The sequence below is a fragment of the Necator americanus genome, chromosome III (assembly GCF_031761385.1).
Source record: "Necator americanus strain Aroian chromosome III, whole genome shotgun sequence".
Classification (NCBI taxonomy): Eukaryota; Metazoa; Nematoda; class Chromadorea; order Rhabditida; family Ancylostomatidae; genus Necator; species Necator americanus.
The window spans coordinates 23965180-23983129 of record NC_087373.1 but is presented as its reverse complement, the minus strand read 5'-3'; the positions used below and the strand labels follow the sequence as shown (position 1 = coordinate 23983129).

The window sequence follows — 17950 nt, the reverse complement described above, 5'->3', positions numbered from 1 at the left end:
CCAAATTGAACACGGTTACTCCGTTTACGTCAAGCATAATAATACGAATGCAGTGAGGTAGCAATCTCCGTGATGACAGAAGTCACGAATGCGAATTTGAACTGTAAACTGTGCAAGTTACATGGCGCAGTGTGCTTATTCTAATGAGTTCTAATGTTTATTATCTAGTGTTATGTTGATGTCTAATGTCTAATATTATGATCGACAAGGACACATGAACAGCCACCAACCACCATGTACTTTAACACGCCGGATTTTCTGGAAGGAACTGCGTTTCTGGCATGGAAAACCCCTTGGAAAACTTTTGGAAGCATAAAATTTGTTGTCGTTTTATAGAAAGAGCGCTGCATTTGAAACATTTACGGAAGTCTTTCGAAATGGGAGTTACTCCTGAAAAGGGAATCCTAACAGAACAATGCGTAAACGAGGACCACGTCAGTCCGGAGAAAATAGCAGCTCCGAACCACCACTGAACTCGACTAAGCCTCACGAATCTTGTTACAACAGATCTCAGGAGACTACTCGGAAGGACGACCGACTCCCTCTCTGGAAGAACGAGGCAAGTGATGTTCACATCATCGGACCGCTTTTTTGTGCGATGCGACGGAGCGCTTGAGCTAAAGGCGGCTCTTCTTGAAATTGTGTCCTCGCCAGCGAAAGAAGTTCGTAGTGAAATGCGAAAGTCTTTCTTTCGAATTTGGAAGACATATGATTCAAAAGCATTAGACTGGTTAATTTACCCGACGAAGTAACACTTTACATCCATTGGGGTGACGAAATGAGACAGTGGAGTTAATTTCATCACTCACATAGTTGTAAAGAGTTGCTTCATTGAGAAATTTCACCTCTGATCCATTCTGCGTTGATTCGATTCTATGTGCCTAAAGAGTTGCTTCATCAAGTAAACTCCATCTGTTTTGTGTTCCACCACTTGCATCTGAACTCTACCTCGAAACTCAACACCAAAAATTCCTGCGCACGCTGATTTTAACGGAGCATTCACTAGAGGCAACTGCTCGGATAATTACTGCGGTTTCATCCTGGTGCTCCAGGAGTTGAGCTGCGAACCGAATTCCAGACGCAGGAGAGAAACTTATCCGGAAGTTTCTTTTGCTGCAGTTTTAGCTAAGAAAAGTAAAGAATTCCTTGTTTTTGCTGTTCGTGGTAGTTCTCTGCATACGTCTGTTAGGCGGTATAGCCGCAAGCGCTCTTCCTGAAAGCTGTTGTAGAAAAAATCGCACTACATTAGCCAAGCAACATGCTCTCGAATTATCCTGCCTCCATGAATTAAAGGAGAGTTCCGAGTCACTTGGTTTATTCTTCACCTAAAAACTCGAAGGCAATCTACGCTCATCAACACTGCATACAGCACATCGGAAATGACAACGTGGAACAGAAAAAAGTAAACAAATGAAATCATTATTCACCTTGACAGCCGCGAGCAGAAGCGGCAAAGTGTTTCGTTAAGAAGCAGAAGAAATGCTGTGCAGCGCGGGTAAACCTATCGCATTCCGAGCCCGAAAAAATGATCACAGACCCACGGTGGTCATACTCCGTTCTGCTACTGTTCATCTCTGATTTTCAAGAGGAATAAAAACCAGTAGGTATCAGTTCATCCGACGAAGCAACTCTTAACATCTACATGACTGATACCATAGAAGTTTGGAACGCTGTAGAGTTGTTTGGCAAAGCAGTTTCTAACGATCATTCAAAATTCATGAGATGACAACGATTACACCACAAGCGCTAAGCATTCTATCATTCGAATTAGTGTAAAGAGTAGCTTCGTTGGACAAACCGATTTCGCAAATGCTCCTGAGACTTCCCATTTTTGGACTTATTTGGAATATTTTAACATTTTTGGTGTTCCTCCCACATGCGAAACCCTACCTAGTAGTCCCCAGAAACCAACATGTGAAATTCAGGCAAACGCTGCACTTCGCGCCGAATTTCTGAGCTCGCTATTCAGTAGTGCTTCCAGACGGAGGCAGCAGATGTTAGACTTCAATGGCTAGCACGTTCGTCAGTTGTTCCTTCCCAGACCCAGAGCTATCACAATGTCTCTGCTGGGTATCGTGACTGACTTACTATCTAATGGCTAAAGGATAAAAGATAAAGTGTCTGGCGTTAATCAGTCCGACTGGAATACAACGACGCATTCACTTCAATCCTGAATCGCTTGAAGTTTGTGGACGCGCTTCCAAGCTTGCAAATACTTTGAGCCGATGAGTCCATTCGGTGTTTTTACACTCTCAGACAGGTCTGTTGCCAAATTATCGACCCCAGAGGTACGATAAACTTGGTTGGCTTTAGAGCGGATTTGAACCTCCGATCGACCATGCAGATACAGAGGAATCTCTTATTGACTCCGGCACACCCGTCCCACTATCTAATGGCTCATTTAAGACGGCAATCGGTTCGGAACCTTTAATTTTTAACTAAAACAAAGGTGACACATATGCTGTACATGGGTACTGCAGAAGTTCTATTGAACGCCGCACAGAAAAAGAAGCAGAAGATTATCGAACGGACTGTGGTTTTTATGCTTTGCACTGTTCTAAGATCCATCGGAAAATGGTAACAATGACATCACTCGGTCATATTTGAGAATACTTTCTGATGCGTTCAAGAACCAAGAATAAATGCTCGTATGTAAGCTAATATACTACGGTGTTAAATGAATATAATAAAATGTTACTTTGAAACATTACATTATAATACCGCTGCAGTAAATAATCCGTACATATTCTCTAAATATTCCTTGAGAAGTGATTTCCATGGTCGAATAACTCTCAAGTGGTTATTTGACTGGTGGAAGATCGGGTGGATCGCTCACGAAGGTCGTGGATATTGTCGTTTTCTTGAGCTCAGCACATGTTGGAGTATATTTTCCGCAGCTGATTTCGCACGGATCACGGGTAACACACGATGTTGATGGCTCGATTGTGTTCTACACATCAGCGGCTAGCCGCCACATGTCTGGACGTCAGCTGCGTGGAATAGGAAACGGAAATGAAGTGACAGTGAGTTTCGAAACTTTCTTTGCAATGATGATTTTTTCTGTCAACAGTGGAAGTGAACTGAACGTATCCATCTAAGGAAGAGTGTCATGAATAGAGGAAGAGGCCAAACGAAAACGGAGGAGGTACGGGCACGAACGAAGCAGAGCAGTTGATAATGATGCGATGGTGGGTGCTCATTGGGTTGGGATCTCGCGGCGGACTCGCGAAAATCATGCGCCACCCTGAAACAGCTGATGTAATGGAATTGAGAGACTCTCACCCTCTTCACGCACATTCCGTGAGCTACGATAGTCGCCGAGCAGGAGATGACCACAAACTCCTTCCAGAACGTTGCTTCCAGCGGCCAACATGGAGTTTTTCTTCCTTTAGAGATCGCTGTGTGTAGTGCAGCACCAGATCTCGGTTGGTTTTTTTGGTCGACGGTTCGAAGCCGCCTTATGCCAACCAGTCCTATCATCCCAATGGGATGGATAAATTGCTGGAATTGTCAATATAAAGCACTGATTTGATACCGCAGCTCTAGGGACGCTACACGGGTTCATGACAACTTTAGATTGAAGATGAGCGCGTTGGCGCATCCAGAAAGGATCAACGCAGGAAATCCTACTCATTGTTTTCGTGATCGCTCTTGGTTTTGCTGTTAGGTGTTCATTCCGTCGCAGGCGCCGCTATCGACGATCACGTCGCTGAAGGAATGATTTGTAGCGCCCCGCCCAACGCTCGATGAAGAAATTAACGAGGAATAGAGACAGCAATGATTTGTGCGAGAATACAGAGGACTCATCTGGATAATGTTTTTCGGAAAATACTATTGGGTTGTTGGAAAAGTAACGACGCAATTTTGCAGCAGATGCTAGTTCATTGGTGGAGGTACCAGGGCCTCCATTTGCCGCTACGTTATTGTTGTGACAGCTGACATTTGTAACCTCATTCTTTGAAAAGAATTAAGTGATTTGGTCGATTCTTGCGAATTTTACGCCAAACTGAAAGTGAAAGACCAATCTGTGAATTTCCGCCATATTTCCGCGAAGGGAAGAGCGCAAGCGAAATATGTGAAACGTCACGTGAAGTTTGCACGGCGACGAGGTCCCACAAGAGCGACAGTCCCACGATTCCCCTTATTCACTTTTCACCGATGAAGACATGTCCTTCTATGAACGAGGAATTGTGAAGCTCAGTGAAGGAGGACAAAAGTCATCGAACAAAATGAACAGTGTATCACTGACTGGTCGTTGTTCTTTATATAATGGGCTTTGAATATGATAGGAAAATACCTCATGACTTTTCCTACAAAATAACAAAGGTGTCCAATTGAACAAAAACATGCAGGAATCACTCAAACTGACCGAAATTTCGCTTTCCTGTTCATTATCGCATTATATTTCTCTTTTCCTTCTTTGCTCACCTATCTAGGTTTTCTATTCATTACAAGTTGAGATGGTAATTGATTAGTACAAAAAAACCCGACTCTGAGTCTACAAAGCTATTTTAAAGACAGCAAAACGGGAGAATCAAGAGCTGAATGCGGATCATCCTTGAAATATGGACTGGGTTGTTGCAGGTAACATTGTAAAACAATGAAAGGACGAGCTATACCGAGAAAACACTCAGTGATTTTTTCCAACTGATGAACGTCCATTATTAATAGACGAAAAAAGGAGGAAAAGAGCAGCAGCCAAGTCATGGGATCCGAGGCTGCAATATTTCGTTAACTAATTAACTGGACCTGAAAGAAAGGCAAAAAATTAGTTGCGAAATTCTCCTGCAAATGTCCGAAACTACTTTGTCCATAAAGAAGTGAGGCGGAGCGTCCAGCCCACTTTCTATCTTCAGCATAAAGCAACTTCCACTTCAGCGTTGAGGTCAAGAAAGTTTCTTAAGAATGACGACGTAAAGACGTGATGTGAGTACATCATCCCAGCGATGGGTCGGGAATAACTCACCTTTGAGGCTATCTCGGCACATTTCATGACTTCAACGTCTGGCACTTCATCGCCGTGGTCTGACGGTGGAGCTGAAACTCACAGACAGCATTTCAGGAGAGCATTTCCGCATTGAGCACAATGTCCCAAAATATCCCTTTGAGGACATTTCTGAGAAGTCGCTGGAATCGACTAGCCCATCCAAACGACAGAAGGATTCGAAATTCCGCCTAAACGCCCTACGAAAGAGCAGTCATTCGTAACTTCGTCACTGTGCAACTGCTCTCCTGAAGAAAAAGGCAGAATTTCAGTGTGATTTACAAAAAGATCCCAACCTCACTACAACACGTGGTATGCGATAAAATAGTCTCATTCGAGAAGGTAATGAAATCGGTGATGTGCCTCTGTTGAAAAGGGACGATGAAAGCTGGTAAGAATAAAGAGAAAGTCGCAGACACCACGGCATCTGACCGTTTAACCTCGATAGCGTACAGTTTTTTTACATTCGATTTGATGTGCTTTTGTTTTTATTTTCTCTTCCTTTTTAGACGCGTTGGAGTGAGGAAAATCATGTAAGAACAAAGGGCAGATTCGTTCTGCTGAGCTTGAAGCAAATTTATCCCCATGAATATTCAGACTTTTAATTATGCAGGCTGCAGAAGGCTATTAAGTGCGGTCATTTGAAGAAGAAGTTCAGCGGGCTGCACCAAGCTCTGAAACGTCAGGAGAGATAACTAAATTTGAAAAAGCGATGCATTCTTCAACTACAGACGAGATCAAGGAGAAAAACAGCTCCAAAGTTCTTTTTTTCACAGCCAAATCGGTTTTCATTTCTAGCCGTAGCATTCATTTTTCTTCTTTCATTTTCGCGGCAACTTAATTACTACGCAGTTTCATTAAACGCCTCCCTCGCTTATTCCAAAATGAACCACTGGTAAGTGAGGAGGGAACAAAAATCGGTTGGAAATAAAATATTATTCAAAGATGTCAAACTCTCATAGACAACCCAGTGACAGCATGGAAAATGAAAAATGGGTATGTAATGGAAAAAAGGATTAGAAATTGAGGGGTGAATAAAAGGGAACAAAATGAAGAAAAATTTCGGGTGCTTGCAAAAGAATGTTGTGGTAGTCTCTATAAATGGACAGCTGGGAAAAGTTTTCCAAGTTTATGCCAACTTTTCTCCTGCCGTAGTCTGCAAGGACCATGGTAAGAACTGATAGCTCATGCGAATTCCTGCCTGATTTCTCCGTCGGTCGCTAGCTAAGGATCAATCCATCGTTCAGTCAACGTTTGCTGGGCGTATACCCAGACCCAGATGCGGTCGCCTTGCACGGTTGTTCCCTCGTGTGGAATGCAGATTTCGTTTCCCATTGATCGTGTTCCAAGGTCAGCAGGTCCGAGTCACATTCACTCAGACTGCGGTTTCGCGATTGTCCCATTAACCCGTCGTTTCCAGTGCCTTTCGGCGCCGTCATCCAAGGACCTGTCTGAGCCGCCGATCGTCGACCGCATCGGCTACATTTATTCGTCGCTTTTCGGCAGTTTCCTACTCCAATTCACCGAACCTACGACCACTGGTTTCGCAGCGACCTCAGGGATTTCTGGCGGACTACTACCTTTTTTTCAGCATTCCTTGCGAGATACTTGCGTTCTGCTAACCCGTCTGCGCGTTTGCGCAATCACTATCCGACGCTTTTCTGATCGATTCGCAACCTGAAATTTTTGCGAAGGGAATCAAAATTCAAGAAAAACAATTTATTTCTGCTCGTTTATGAATTTTCAACTGGTATTTACTACGGTTTCTTTTCTGCAGAGTACATACATTTTGAACGATAAACTTCGGCATTCCTAAACAGATGTCTTGAAAGTTACTTCAATTTATCTGACATATTTAATATGTATACTGTGTGCAATCTAATTTGGAGCTGCGGAAGAACTTCCGAGCCACTTAATGTGGTCTTGGATAGTAGGCGCATTCCATAACCATCCATAAAAAATCACTTTTGTGTAATTAATCACTTTTCTTCGTTGATCCACAAAACGGGAATCTTATGAACCGATGAAAATAGTTTCCTAAGATATCAATCAGTGCATTACGCTATCAAATCCTAAAATCTATCAAAACTAACTTAGTGCACTCAAAAAAGGAAGCTTAAAAGAGTCGTCATGGTTCCTGAACCTCATCCCTTCAACCTCATCTTGATATATTTTTACTTACTATCTGTATATGTGGGCGGATGTAGTGTAGCGGTGTAGAGGTTCCGCTTCCTGCACGATCGATCCGAGGTTCGAATCCGCCCCAGTGCTCACCAAGCTTTTCATCCCTTCGGGTTGGATAAATTGGTGCCAGACTTGTCTGGGAGGATAAAAACATTGACTTGACACATCGGCTAGCCACCGCAAGTCATTGTATAGGCCAGATACACGTTCGTAAACCTCAAACGATTCTGAATTGAAGTGAAAGTGGGGGCGCATCCCAAGCGGATTGATTAACGCCAGAAACTTTATCCTTTATCCTTTTATCTGTATATACTATTATGTCTAATCTATTGTATTTTACATCTACTATTATACACTACCATACTGTTAAAGTTAAATGTAAATCTTATAGTTAATATTTCCAATTCTTTCTCTCTTCTTTTTTCTTCCTGGACGCCGCTCTCTGTGCGAAGCGTCTGATGATGTTCATCGAGAAGTCCAGTTAGCTTCGCAGCTCTTCGTAGCAGATGCTGGGTAGAATGAATCAGCCACTTTTTTCGGAGGATTTCGGAGAAGGGGAATGATGAGGAGTTTGGAGGTCTGGGCCCAAATATCATAGAAATTGTAGAATTTATGTTGTTAAGAGAATCCATTCACTTCAATCGATAAATCGGAAGTACTCTAACGTTAATACATGTTACTTCATTATGTAGAAAAAAATCACTCAAACGACTTTTTTGGCAACAAAAAGATATTTTGGCATCTCATCTCCACGCTCAGGTCTAAATTAGTTAGGGCATCATTTAACAAGGAGCATTTACTTACTGTATGTTCCAAGTTTTGTTTGACACAGTAATCAAACTTCTTAGTTAGGAATCCCACCATGTTTGCCTTATTAAATAACTACCATCATGTACATGCTATCAAGTTTTATTTTTCTATTGTTAACTTTTCTTGTTTTTTTTTGTTCTTATGTTTATTTTTCTTCGTTACAAGCTTCAAAGTGAACAGCTACTTCCGTCCGACATTTTCGTCCTTCACGAGCAGAGAAGTCAGCATTAGATCCTTCAGATCTAATGCTGACTTCTCTGCTGTTGCTAATAAAAGCCCAATTTAGGTCATTCATTATTTCCATTTAAAAATGGTTGTTTTGCGCTATTCTGATCAATCGGCGTACTGTTAGTTGAGAAAGTTCTGCTCGATGCATTGATTGCGATTTCGAGCAGGGCACCCCCTTCGACTTTTCACGGATCACGTTTTGGCAAACTCCTTGACAACTTCACCAGTTCATCTCTTTTCCTGGCTGCCAGGGGGATTACGGACACTGCGAATGGAGCATTCCTCAACGATAAGTGTTTTCCTGGCACTATTTAGATGTCCTGTCTCAAGATCTAGTTCTTCTTTGAGAGACTTTTAGAGACGCTTTGTTTCTGAGAGACTCTTTATTTCTTGGGACCTTTGAAAATCCAAGTGTTTCAGCAGCGTTTCAACTACTTTAGTGAAAGCACTAAAACTCCAACATGTGAGGGATAGGTACTGTGCTAGGAGGACCACAATTTTCGTTTGTATCACAAGATTTCAGGATTTTTTTCCCAAGAGATAATGATTGCTCCATCCGTTCTTTTCTTTTCAGTTCAGTTTTTTTCAAAACTTTTTCAAAAAAATTAAATCCTAATCAGAACACGAAGATTTCCTCGGATTGTTTTAGCGTGAAACATGAAAGGGTAAAGAGAATTAAAGCAAATTAAAATATTACAGATATGTCAAAACTAAAGGTTTACAAATATAACGCATAAATCAAACAGATAAAGGATTTCTCTTTTCAATCAACACTTATATAGGCGGTAAGTAAAATGAACGACGTTGCTACCTGTTCTTTTGGTTAAAGGAGAGGAAGCTAGAGGGAAGTTCTGATATGAATTATTCAGTGTAAGTTTTCTTTTCTTAAAGGACGAGCAGCAAGATAAATGTAGTAAAATCTTCACAAGGTTAGGCTTTTAGGAGGGAGCGTTTCTTTCTCATATAGGCAAGTTTTGTGGCACTTCGACATCCAGGCCAACTCGACGATGAGCTGCTTCTTCTCAAAGACCCTCCATAGTTTGAAAACTGGGATCTGTTGCTTGAGCAAGTTCAGAATGGGAAAAGTACTTTGCGATGGTCAGTCGAAGTGATTGAACCCAGCCGGGAGAACTCTTCTCTCAGAAGAGTTCGGAAATTGAAGGTGATACTGCCTCAGACACGGATGCTTGTGTTACAACCACTCTTCATGCCCCATTGCTTCAACTAGCGCTTGAATTTAATGTGCAGCATCTCGACGACTCAACACCTTACTCTAAAAGGGACTTTCTCGGTCGTTCGGAAGTATCCATAGACTGATGACCACGATCTTCCAGGAAATCCAAGAATTTTTTCATAAGTCATGTCGAAGAATTTAAAATTAGGAAATCGCTTCAGTATAACCACTTGAATTTTTGAATTGTAGTGAATTAAATCACAGTGATTTTAATATACTTTCGTTCACTCTTTCATAACTTTTCTGATGCTCGCTTCGTCCGTGTTCAGTATGATTAATGAAATCTTAGAGGAGGGCAGTTTCAGTAATTTTCTGACGCACAATTAACTTTTTTGTTATTTGTTGTTACAAAGCTTTTTCAGTTTTCTAGAAATATAATAACTGATGAAAGATTTCGCAGTCTCCCTGCTAAAGGTGTCAGTACCACTTTGAAAGAAGCACTCAAACATGATTTTACATCCACACTGGATGGAAATAAAGAAAATTACCCCTTTTTTCTAAAATGGCTTGGCATAACAGTGCGCAGCCTTCGCAGTTGCAAACAGAAGTGAGCGCAGAAATGAAAGATTTCACCGGCTCCGATAATAGACGTTAATCCCTTGGTTTGTCAGGACAAAAATCATCTGCAATGAAGAATTTTATGTCGATCACCGCATCGGATTCGGGATAACTTTTAGATGGTTCGGTCAACGGCTTACCGCATAGAGCAAGCTTTTTTTATTTTGAATGAATATAGATGAAGATAAAAAGTATCCGAACTCTAACAACTGTCACATGAGGAATCATAGGCCCAATTTGACAAAAAGCTCAGGTTTTTTTCGGGTAAACTTGATTCTTCTCATTAATTAAACTTTAGATTTTTCCAGCTTTCTGTTTCGTTTGGATCGAGTTGGTATATTCCTTCCAAGAAATGTTCCCAGTGATGTCTGCTTGTTCTCAATGAAGTTTCTTTCTTCTTTCTTCTGTTTCTCAAAGCCAGAACGCCCTACAATCTCTCAAAGTTTTTGAAGTTCTTCCTGAGTTAGATGATGTCAGTTCTATCATGATCAAATTTCTAAAAACCGCACGTGGATGAATCTTCGGCTATGCGCCATCCACATGAGAACACTCAAGATTCAGGTTTCATTATAAGGAAGGTCAAGCATAGGGATTTAAAGGATTGCTTCAACGCTGCTGCAATGAACTCACTTCTCACGGATATATTATGAGTGACTTTTTAACTCCTTTAACGATGTGACGACTGGTAAATATCCCAGAATCCTATCCGCAAGATTCAATGACTTAAGCTCGGTTCGAATAAATGCTTTGAAACTCGTCAAACACGGCGTTTTCAATTGCTGAATCTGGTTCCATCCTCGCTTCGCTATTCCACACCCTCTTCGCACCATCCAAACAATGCGGTCGGCACTCTTTTCCTTACGAATCGTTTGTAGAGTTGCTTCTCGGCCCAAATTTCCCGTTCACGTCGTTTCCTTCTTTCCAACTTTGCGTGGATCTCACGTGATCATTTTGTGCAGTGATTTCTTGTGAGTTTAGTTCATGGACAACCATGGAAAATCTCGAGCAGCTGATTCTCGACGCAGGAGCCGCTTATTCTGAAGGTCGCTACGCGGAAGCGCTCGAGTGCTACGAGCAGGCTGTCGTCACTAAGCCTGACAATGCAATTCTATTCGCAAACTACGCTGCTATTCTGCTTCGACTCGATCGAGTGGAAGAGGCGCTGAAAAATGCCAACCATGCGATCACCCTCGATCCAAAGTGGGCCAAGGTGCTTAAACCACCAGCCTTAGAAGAGAATTCTCGATGACGAATCTGTCTTTTCAGGGATACTACCGACGAGGTGAAGCGCTGCGACGTCTAAACGATTTGTTGCCAGCTGTCGTGAGTTTGAGCGAAGGGGTTGCTGTCGACCCGACGAACAAGATCATAGTAGACGCGCTCATTGACGTCTCTCAGGAGTTTTTTGGTCAGTCACTGACAGCGACTACTCGTCGAAAGTAAACTTCGTCTTTTGCAGAGAAATTTCCTCTGGAACGATTAGAAAACGTTGGACTGGACCGTAATCGATTCACTTTACTCACTATGGTGGGACAAGAGCTTGCGACAGCTGGATATAATCAGGGTATGTGAGAAATATGGCGATCCTTTTTAGAATCTCCTCCTCTTATAAGGATCAGGGGTCTGTAACAATGTAACACCTATACAAATTTGTTCGTAATGTAACTTAAGCTCTGTTCCATAAAATAGGCAAAAAAATGCCTTTAAGATTCGTATTTTGCAAGATGAAAATCGACAAAATCTTGGACTCCATGCATAAACTTCCGACAGACCAGAATCCTCTCGTATCTGGTCGATCATGGATGCTTCAACCGGGTAAGCGCGACGCGTGTGACGCAGCGCAGGGTCTTTTCTCCTTTGCACCACAGTCTCCCTTTCATTTGCGCTGTCCGGAGAATTCCCTTAAGGGTATTTATTCGATAGTTGATAATTACCAAACAACGCGTAGCATTTGTCTTTTGAATTATTGACAACTATACATTCCTTACCTGTACTCCAGAACCTTCCGTTAACGAATTAAAATACCATATTGGAACAAAAGCGTTCCAGTTCTTTATCTATTTATTTTCCCCAAATCTTTTTCCCAGACCCGCGCCAAAATATCAGAAAAAAAATATCAACGAAAAAATGTGGTAGAGTTTTCACTCTATCACTTCTTCGCAGAAGTCACTGCGATCTGAGCGAGCGTCGAGGACGTCAACGAGTAGAGTTTTAGGAAAAGAGCGCTGTACCTGAAAATGGTGAACAAGAAGTTTATTCTTTTGAAAACGACTCTGAAGCTTGGATTGTTTCAAAGACATTCGATTTCGAAAATACAAAAACAATTCTGTTTTCACAACTTCTCTAAAGTCATAAAGTCTCTCTATTTTTGGGCCTGCAAAGTAGTTCCTGCTTTGAATGATGAGATAAATATTTGTTATTCCACTTACAAATTATTCAACACGCTACTGAATATTAAAATGTGTTACATGAAATTTTGGCATATTTGTCACTTTCTTGACTATTTATTTACTTAACTGCGAAGGCCGAATTTATTTAAGTCGCTCAGTTTTTTATTGATTTGCTTGAGCTGCGCACCCGCATTTGATTTCTTCGGGCTCGGAAGAAGGTGAAAATGCCGAAGCGTTAGCTGTTAATAAATATCAATACGTATCTTGGCCACAGCTCAAGCAAATCTATAAAAAAAAACTACGAATTCAACATGCCAAGATTCAACGACAGTCGAATACGGGCAGTATTAAGACCCACGGTGGTGCATGGTGTATTGTTCGGTGGGCGGGGGTGATCCGCCATTTTGATTGCCGTAAAAATAGTTTTTTGGTTTTGGTTTGGGCGCGCCCTGCGGCGCTTGGCCGTTTGGATTGAATGGCGGATCCCCCCTCTCCGTGTTCCTCTTCGTATTTTATGCTATTAAGTCAACTATTGCGAATTTTTTATTACTTTGCGAGCGTTTGCATGTTAATAATTTCTCCTCACTAGAAGAGTACAGAAGGGAGCTAAAAACACTTCAAATATATATTCTAAACGTCGAGAACAAAATGAATCATGTTTCAAATTTAAACAAGGTAGCATTTTCTAGCACTACGAAACGTTGACTTGAGGCGAACGCATTGGCGCATCCCAAGCGGATTGCTACGCCAAGGAGGTCGTCCCTTTATCATCAATTGACATCTGTTGTCTTCGGGGAAGACGTGAAGCAAAACTGTGATTTGCTTCCTTCCGAGGTGGAGCTGCTTCAGGAGATGATCTTGTTGTAAGCCCATTAATTTGCCTGCCTTATCTCTTGCGTCATCTCAGCTATACATCTTCTTTAATTTGTCGCAGGAAACTGCATGCCATAAATTTAGGCGCATTAAACCTTGGAAATTTGGAAATGGTTCCCATGAGCACGTAACAGAAAGAGTTGTAAAGTGCCAGACTCTGGGGACGGCAGGGATCAAACAGTGTAATTTGGGAGAATTTGGCCCTAGGTGCCTCGTAGGAGAATTCAATCGACGAGAACAGAGTGCAGTTACTGAGAATTCAGCGTGATCGCGCTCATATTCGTGAGTTACAGCCATCACTCCATCTTCTCGTTGAGGAATCCTCAGATCGTCGATCTCCTGACATGGTGCTAATCGTGACATTATCTGCCGGACTACTCTTTTTTGCTGTAAAATCCGCATTTAAAACGTATAGTGTGAATGTTCCCAGCCCTCGATCCGGGTGCAAATGAGTAGGAAGCTTTAATGAACTATGTAGGATGACACACTGTGTGAATTCATTTCTGCTCTTTCGTTAACGGAGTCCATAAATTGCATGTATGAAGCACATAAAATAAAAACATATAAAGAGTGAAGCGATGATCAATGCGCTTGGGCTGCGCCAAAGCGTTCACTTCGATCCAGAATCGTTTGAGGTTAACAAGCGCGTGTAACTGGCCTACACAATGTCTTACGGGGTTTAGTTGATGCGCCAAGTCAGTGATTTCGTCCTCCCAGACAAGTCTGGCACCACAATCCTGATTTGCTTCGCTCGCTTGATGGATTCTCTTGAGGTTTGTGGACGCGCTTCCAAGCTTGCAAATACTTTCAGCCGATGAGTCAATTCGGTGTCTTTATACTCTAAGACAGGTCTGTTACCCATTTATCGACATGATAAACCTGGTTGCCTCTAGAGCGGTTTAGAAATATCGATCGGTCGTTCAGTCACTGCGGAACCTCTTACCGACTGGGCTAAAGCCACCTAAAAACACAAATGTTCTCAAATGTTCTACGTACACCCAGAGAGGTAATTATTGGAGGACTCCAGCCTTAATATCGTCAATTTGTCTCTCGGGAAGGGATAGCAAGATGAAATAAAACTAGGGTAACTAAAATGAATCGAGTGTTTGAGGTTTTCTCATTAAGGATTTACTAGTTGGACGCTAGTGCTTTCTCCTTACATCCTTAGCTGCAAAATCGGACAAGCGAACGGCAGGGTTTCTCGTGTCTTGTTAAGTGTCATAGGTTGTTCGCGCACCCAGGACTTCTCTTTTACGCGAAGACTGGACCTTAATTCAACAAAGGTCGAGAATAGCATCCCTGAAGTTGGCGAAGGTTTGGCGAAATCTCTCCTCAGGATCTAGTCACTAATAGACAAATTCCTCAAAATTACTCATAATGAAGCCTATGTTCGAAAAAAGGAGTACCTGTATGAGTTAAACTTAGAGCAGTAACTCACGTATGCAGCAAGTCTGCTTTCCGAAGTATATGCGGGTTGTGAACAAACTCCGAGCAGGAATTTGAGAACACTCCAACCACCACGACTGTACTCTGGCAGACTTGACACCCTCACGCCAGCTACACCCCACACTTTTCCCTTTCGTCCTGCTGTGGTCTTAAGGTATCACTTCCAGTTCCCACTTCGAGCACTGAAGTACATCCGGCTTGTGTTCAAACAAGAGCAGTTGTTCTTTCATTCATTTTCCCTGTAGAGTGCACGGATGCTCCTGAACACCATCGGCGCAGAGAAGGTCTCAATAAGGAGGGTTGAAAGCTGCCCTGAAGTTCCAGAAGGCTTCGAGTGCCCCGTAGCCATAGTTCAATCACTGTTCTAACAACAAACTCCTGGTCAATCGCACATCAACCGGGACGAAAGCAGTCTTGTTCATAATGGGTGGCATAAAGGTTGATGTGGTCGAGACACTTAGCGATGCCGACGATACAAACTTACCGATATCAATGGGGAAAGCGTCATAGAGGTATTGGCATTGCTTTGAAATTTGTAGAAAATTCAATTTAGAAAGGGAAAGTTCGGTAGAAAATGTTTCGTTGATGAATTTGGCTAGGTCGCACAAATGTACAGTTGATTTCTGCATGCAGCTAATAGACTAATAGGATCAATTTACGCATCAAGTAACATTAGACATCACCAACTTGTCTCTACGATGTGTAATGACCCATTAACTCCATCAGTGTAACTTTCCAACTATGACAAAGTGCGACATTCTAATGGTCTTTTTGAACTATGTAGTGGTTCTGAGAAGAAAATACTAATACAATGTTTTATACCCCGAATTCGCCCTTTCGAAGTACATTTGAGAAAAGTTGCATAAAATAGCCCTTTGAAAGCCACGGTCTAATAAAATGCGACGGTTTCGCTAGATTTGAACATAATCGGCGAATGTTCAGATGCTTTGTAATTTTGGACTTTTAGAAGCTTCAACAGTGCTCAGACGTGCGCTTTCGCTGCAAACTCCGTCACTGCGCCTCCGAGAATCGGCGCTTTCCTCACTAGCGTCCGTTCATTTTGCGCTTGGAGAGTTCGCACAAGCAACACTATGTTATGAAGAACAGCTGGAAATACGTCTACGGCTAGGTAATAAAGGAAGCCTCAATTGTTTGCGTTGCTGACATGAAATTTAATTCAGAAGGACCACCTGCTGAAGTGCACGACTGCCTGGCGATGAGTGCGGAAGCTGCAGGAAATCATGCATTAGCTCTGTCACACAGGAAGGAGAGAATAAAGGTGGTGCTGTAGGACAGAGAGGAAGAACACCTAAGAAATATAATAACATAAGATCTTAAAAAGGCGGAATCAAATTAGGAGTTTTTACCGATTCGTTTGAGCTGCAGCCAAGATTGTCACTGATGTTTATTAACAGCTAACGTTTCGGCGTTGTTACAGAAAGCAGAGTTCATAGCCGCGCGGACGGCGCCGCCGGCACGGCTCGGCGCTTGATGGTTATTGAGCGTTCACAGCAGTGCGCCCGCGCGGCTGTGAACTCTGCGGGCAGCCTGAGCTTACTTTATATGATGAAGTGGCAATGTAGCAGATCACTTCGTCTCATGCTATGAACCACAACGATTTTTATGAGGGATCCGGGGTGTTCTCTTCACAGAACAAAATCCGTTGAGATTTGAATGGGGCGCTAGCTCGTTTGTAATCGCAATCCACTCATCCCTCTTGTCCATTCTTGGAATGGGACACTTACCCGAAAAGCCTTCGGTTTTCTTCGTGCTATCATCTCGGGCTCGAGTGAAAAGACTGTAACCTCAACCTCAATATGACTTGACTTACTCGACTTGGCGACGCGGATATTATGATTTAACGCAGCTTATCCGGATCATTGCCGAGAAGAGTCATCCCGAATATATTTGAGCCAATCCTATTCGGTCTTCCGTTAGAACTCGCATACAATCCATTCATCCGTCGCTTTTACAAAACCTTTAGGACTTTACGTCTCGTCTGAACAGCCTGTTGATACCTAGTTTCTTCACGTCTTCACCACTTCCATCCGGCACTTTTCTAACGCCCATATGGGCTTCTCCGGTTTAGGTGTGGTAACATCCTCGAAGCAACCTGTACAAGGCGATCTGATAGTCTCCTTATGATGTGGCCAAGAATGCAAAGACGGTTTTCTGTAACTACTTTGGAGGGTGGAGCAAAATGTTGATGTTTTCCTCATGTCATTCGCCGGCACACCCTACCCACTTCTGAGTAATATTCCTCGTTATTGCACACAAATGACCGAAACTAGCCAAGAATCGTCTTAAACACCTTCCTTTCCATGGAGTCGAACTTCTCCATCACCGCTGACGACGCTGTCCAGGTCTTGTCTGGTGATAGGGCGAATCGCGGATCGGTAGACTCGCAGCTTCACCTCGTTGGCGGTCGACCACAGACCTTTCGTTAAGTAGCTGAATGCAGAACTGACTTTAGTGCATTTTTGCTGGATATCTCTCTCATGGCAGTGTCGTTTTTGAGCATGCAACCCAAATAACAGAACTCGTCCACAGGTCCAACTGGTTAGCCATTGACGGCCTCGCTGAGACTCAAATCCACTTACATTTATTCATTTATCAGGGTGGAGTTGCGAACTGTAGGTTGCAGCTACTTTCGACAAAAGATCGAGGACATCATACAACTTCGCGCTGCTTGAAGCAAATATTACTACTTATTACTCATCGGCACGCTCGAGGTTGACCAATTGGTATCCAAATGGTTCAAAAACCAGATCAATAGGACATTGTTCAGCTGTTTTTTCAGGATATCATAGATGGCAAAGTTGAACAAGAGAATTCCCGTGATAGCATCTTGTCTTAGTCCGGTGAAGGAAATCTCGCTGGTATACGAACCGCAGCAGTTGTTCTTTTGTTCATGTCCTCGATTACGATATACGACCTTTCTTGGAATGCGACTGGTTGTACACGTTAAAACCTCGGTGAGGAGAGTCGAAAGTGGTTTCCGTGCCGCTGCCACACTTCGATCACTTCCCTGACAGTAAACACCTGGTCAATCGCAGATCGACTGTAACGAAAGCCGTGGTTTCTTCACGATGTTTAGTGAGCCGATTCAGGATTATCTGCCCAAAGACTTTGTACAATGCGCGAAGCAAGTATATCCCTTGGTATTTGTTGGATTCCGCGATGGATAATTTCTTGTGGAGACGAATTTCGGCGGCGTGCCTCAACGAATCAGTTACCCTTCCT

The 17950-nt window shown here is 42.7% G+C and overlaps 3 protein-coding genes across 3 annotated transcripts; 2 read left to right on the top strand and 1 right to left on the bottom strand.

Moving 5' to 3' along the window:
- Positions 1-415: 415 nt before the first annotated feature.
- RB195_010707 (uncharacterized protein) lies at positions 416-616 on the top strand (the record flags this gene model as incomplete). The annotated part of the gene is made up of 1 exon (XM_064191835.1): positions 416-616. One exon carries the CDS (start codon positions 416-418, stop codon positions 614-616), a length of 201 nt encoding a protein of 66 aa, XP_064049418.1.
- Positions 617-2800: 2184 nt separating this feature from the next.
- On the bottom strand, positions 2801-6423 carry RB195_010706 (uncharacterized protein; the record flags this gene model as incomplete). The annotated part of the gene is made up of 3 exons (XM_064191834.1): positions 2801-2950; positions 4967-5037; positions 6237-6423. The coding sequence occupies 3 exons, from the start codon at positions 6421-6423 to the stop codon at positions 2801-2803; spliced, it is 408 nt and encodes a 135-aa protein (XP_064049417.1).
- Positions 6424-10989: 4566 nt separating this feature from the next.
- RB195_010705 (uncharacterized protein) lies at positions 10990-15998 on the top strand (the record flags this gene model as incomplete). Its single annotated transcript, XM_013441166.2, has 5 exons — positions 10990-11208; positions 11265-11406; positions 11458-11562; positions 15675-15836; positions 15889-15998. The coding sequence occupies 5 exons, from the start codon at positions 10990-10992 to the stop codon at positions 15996-15998; spliced, it is 738 nt and encodes a 245-aa protein (XP_013296620.2).
- Between the last annotated feature and the right edge of the window lie 1952 nt (positions 15999-17950).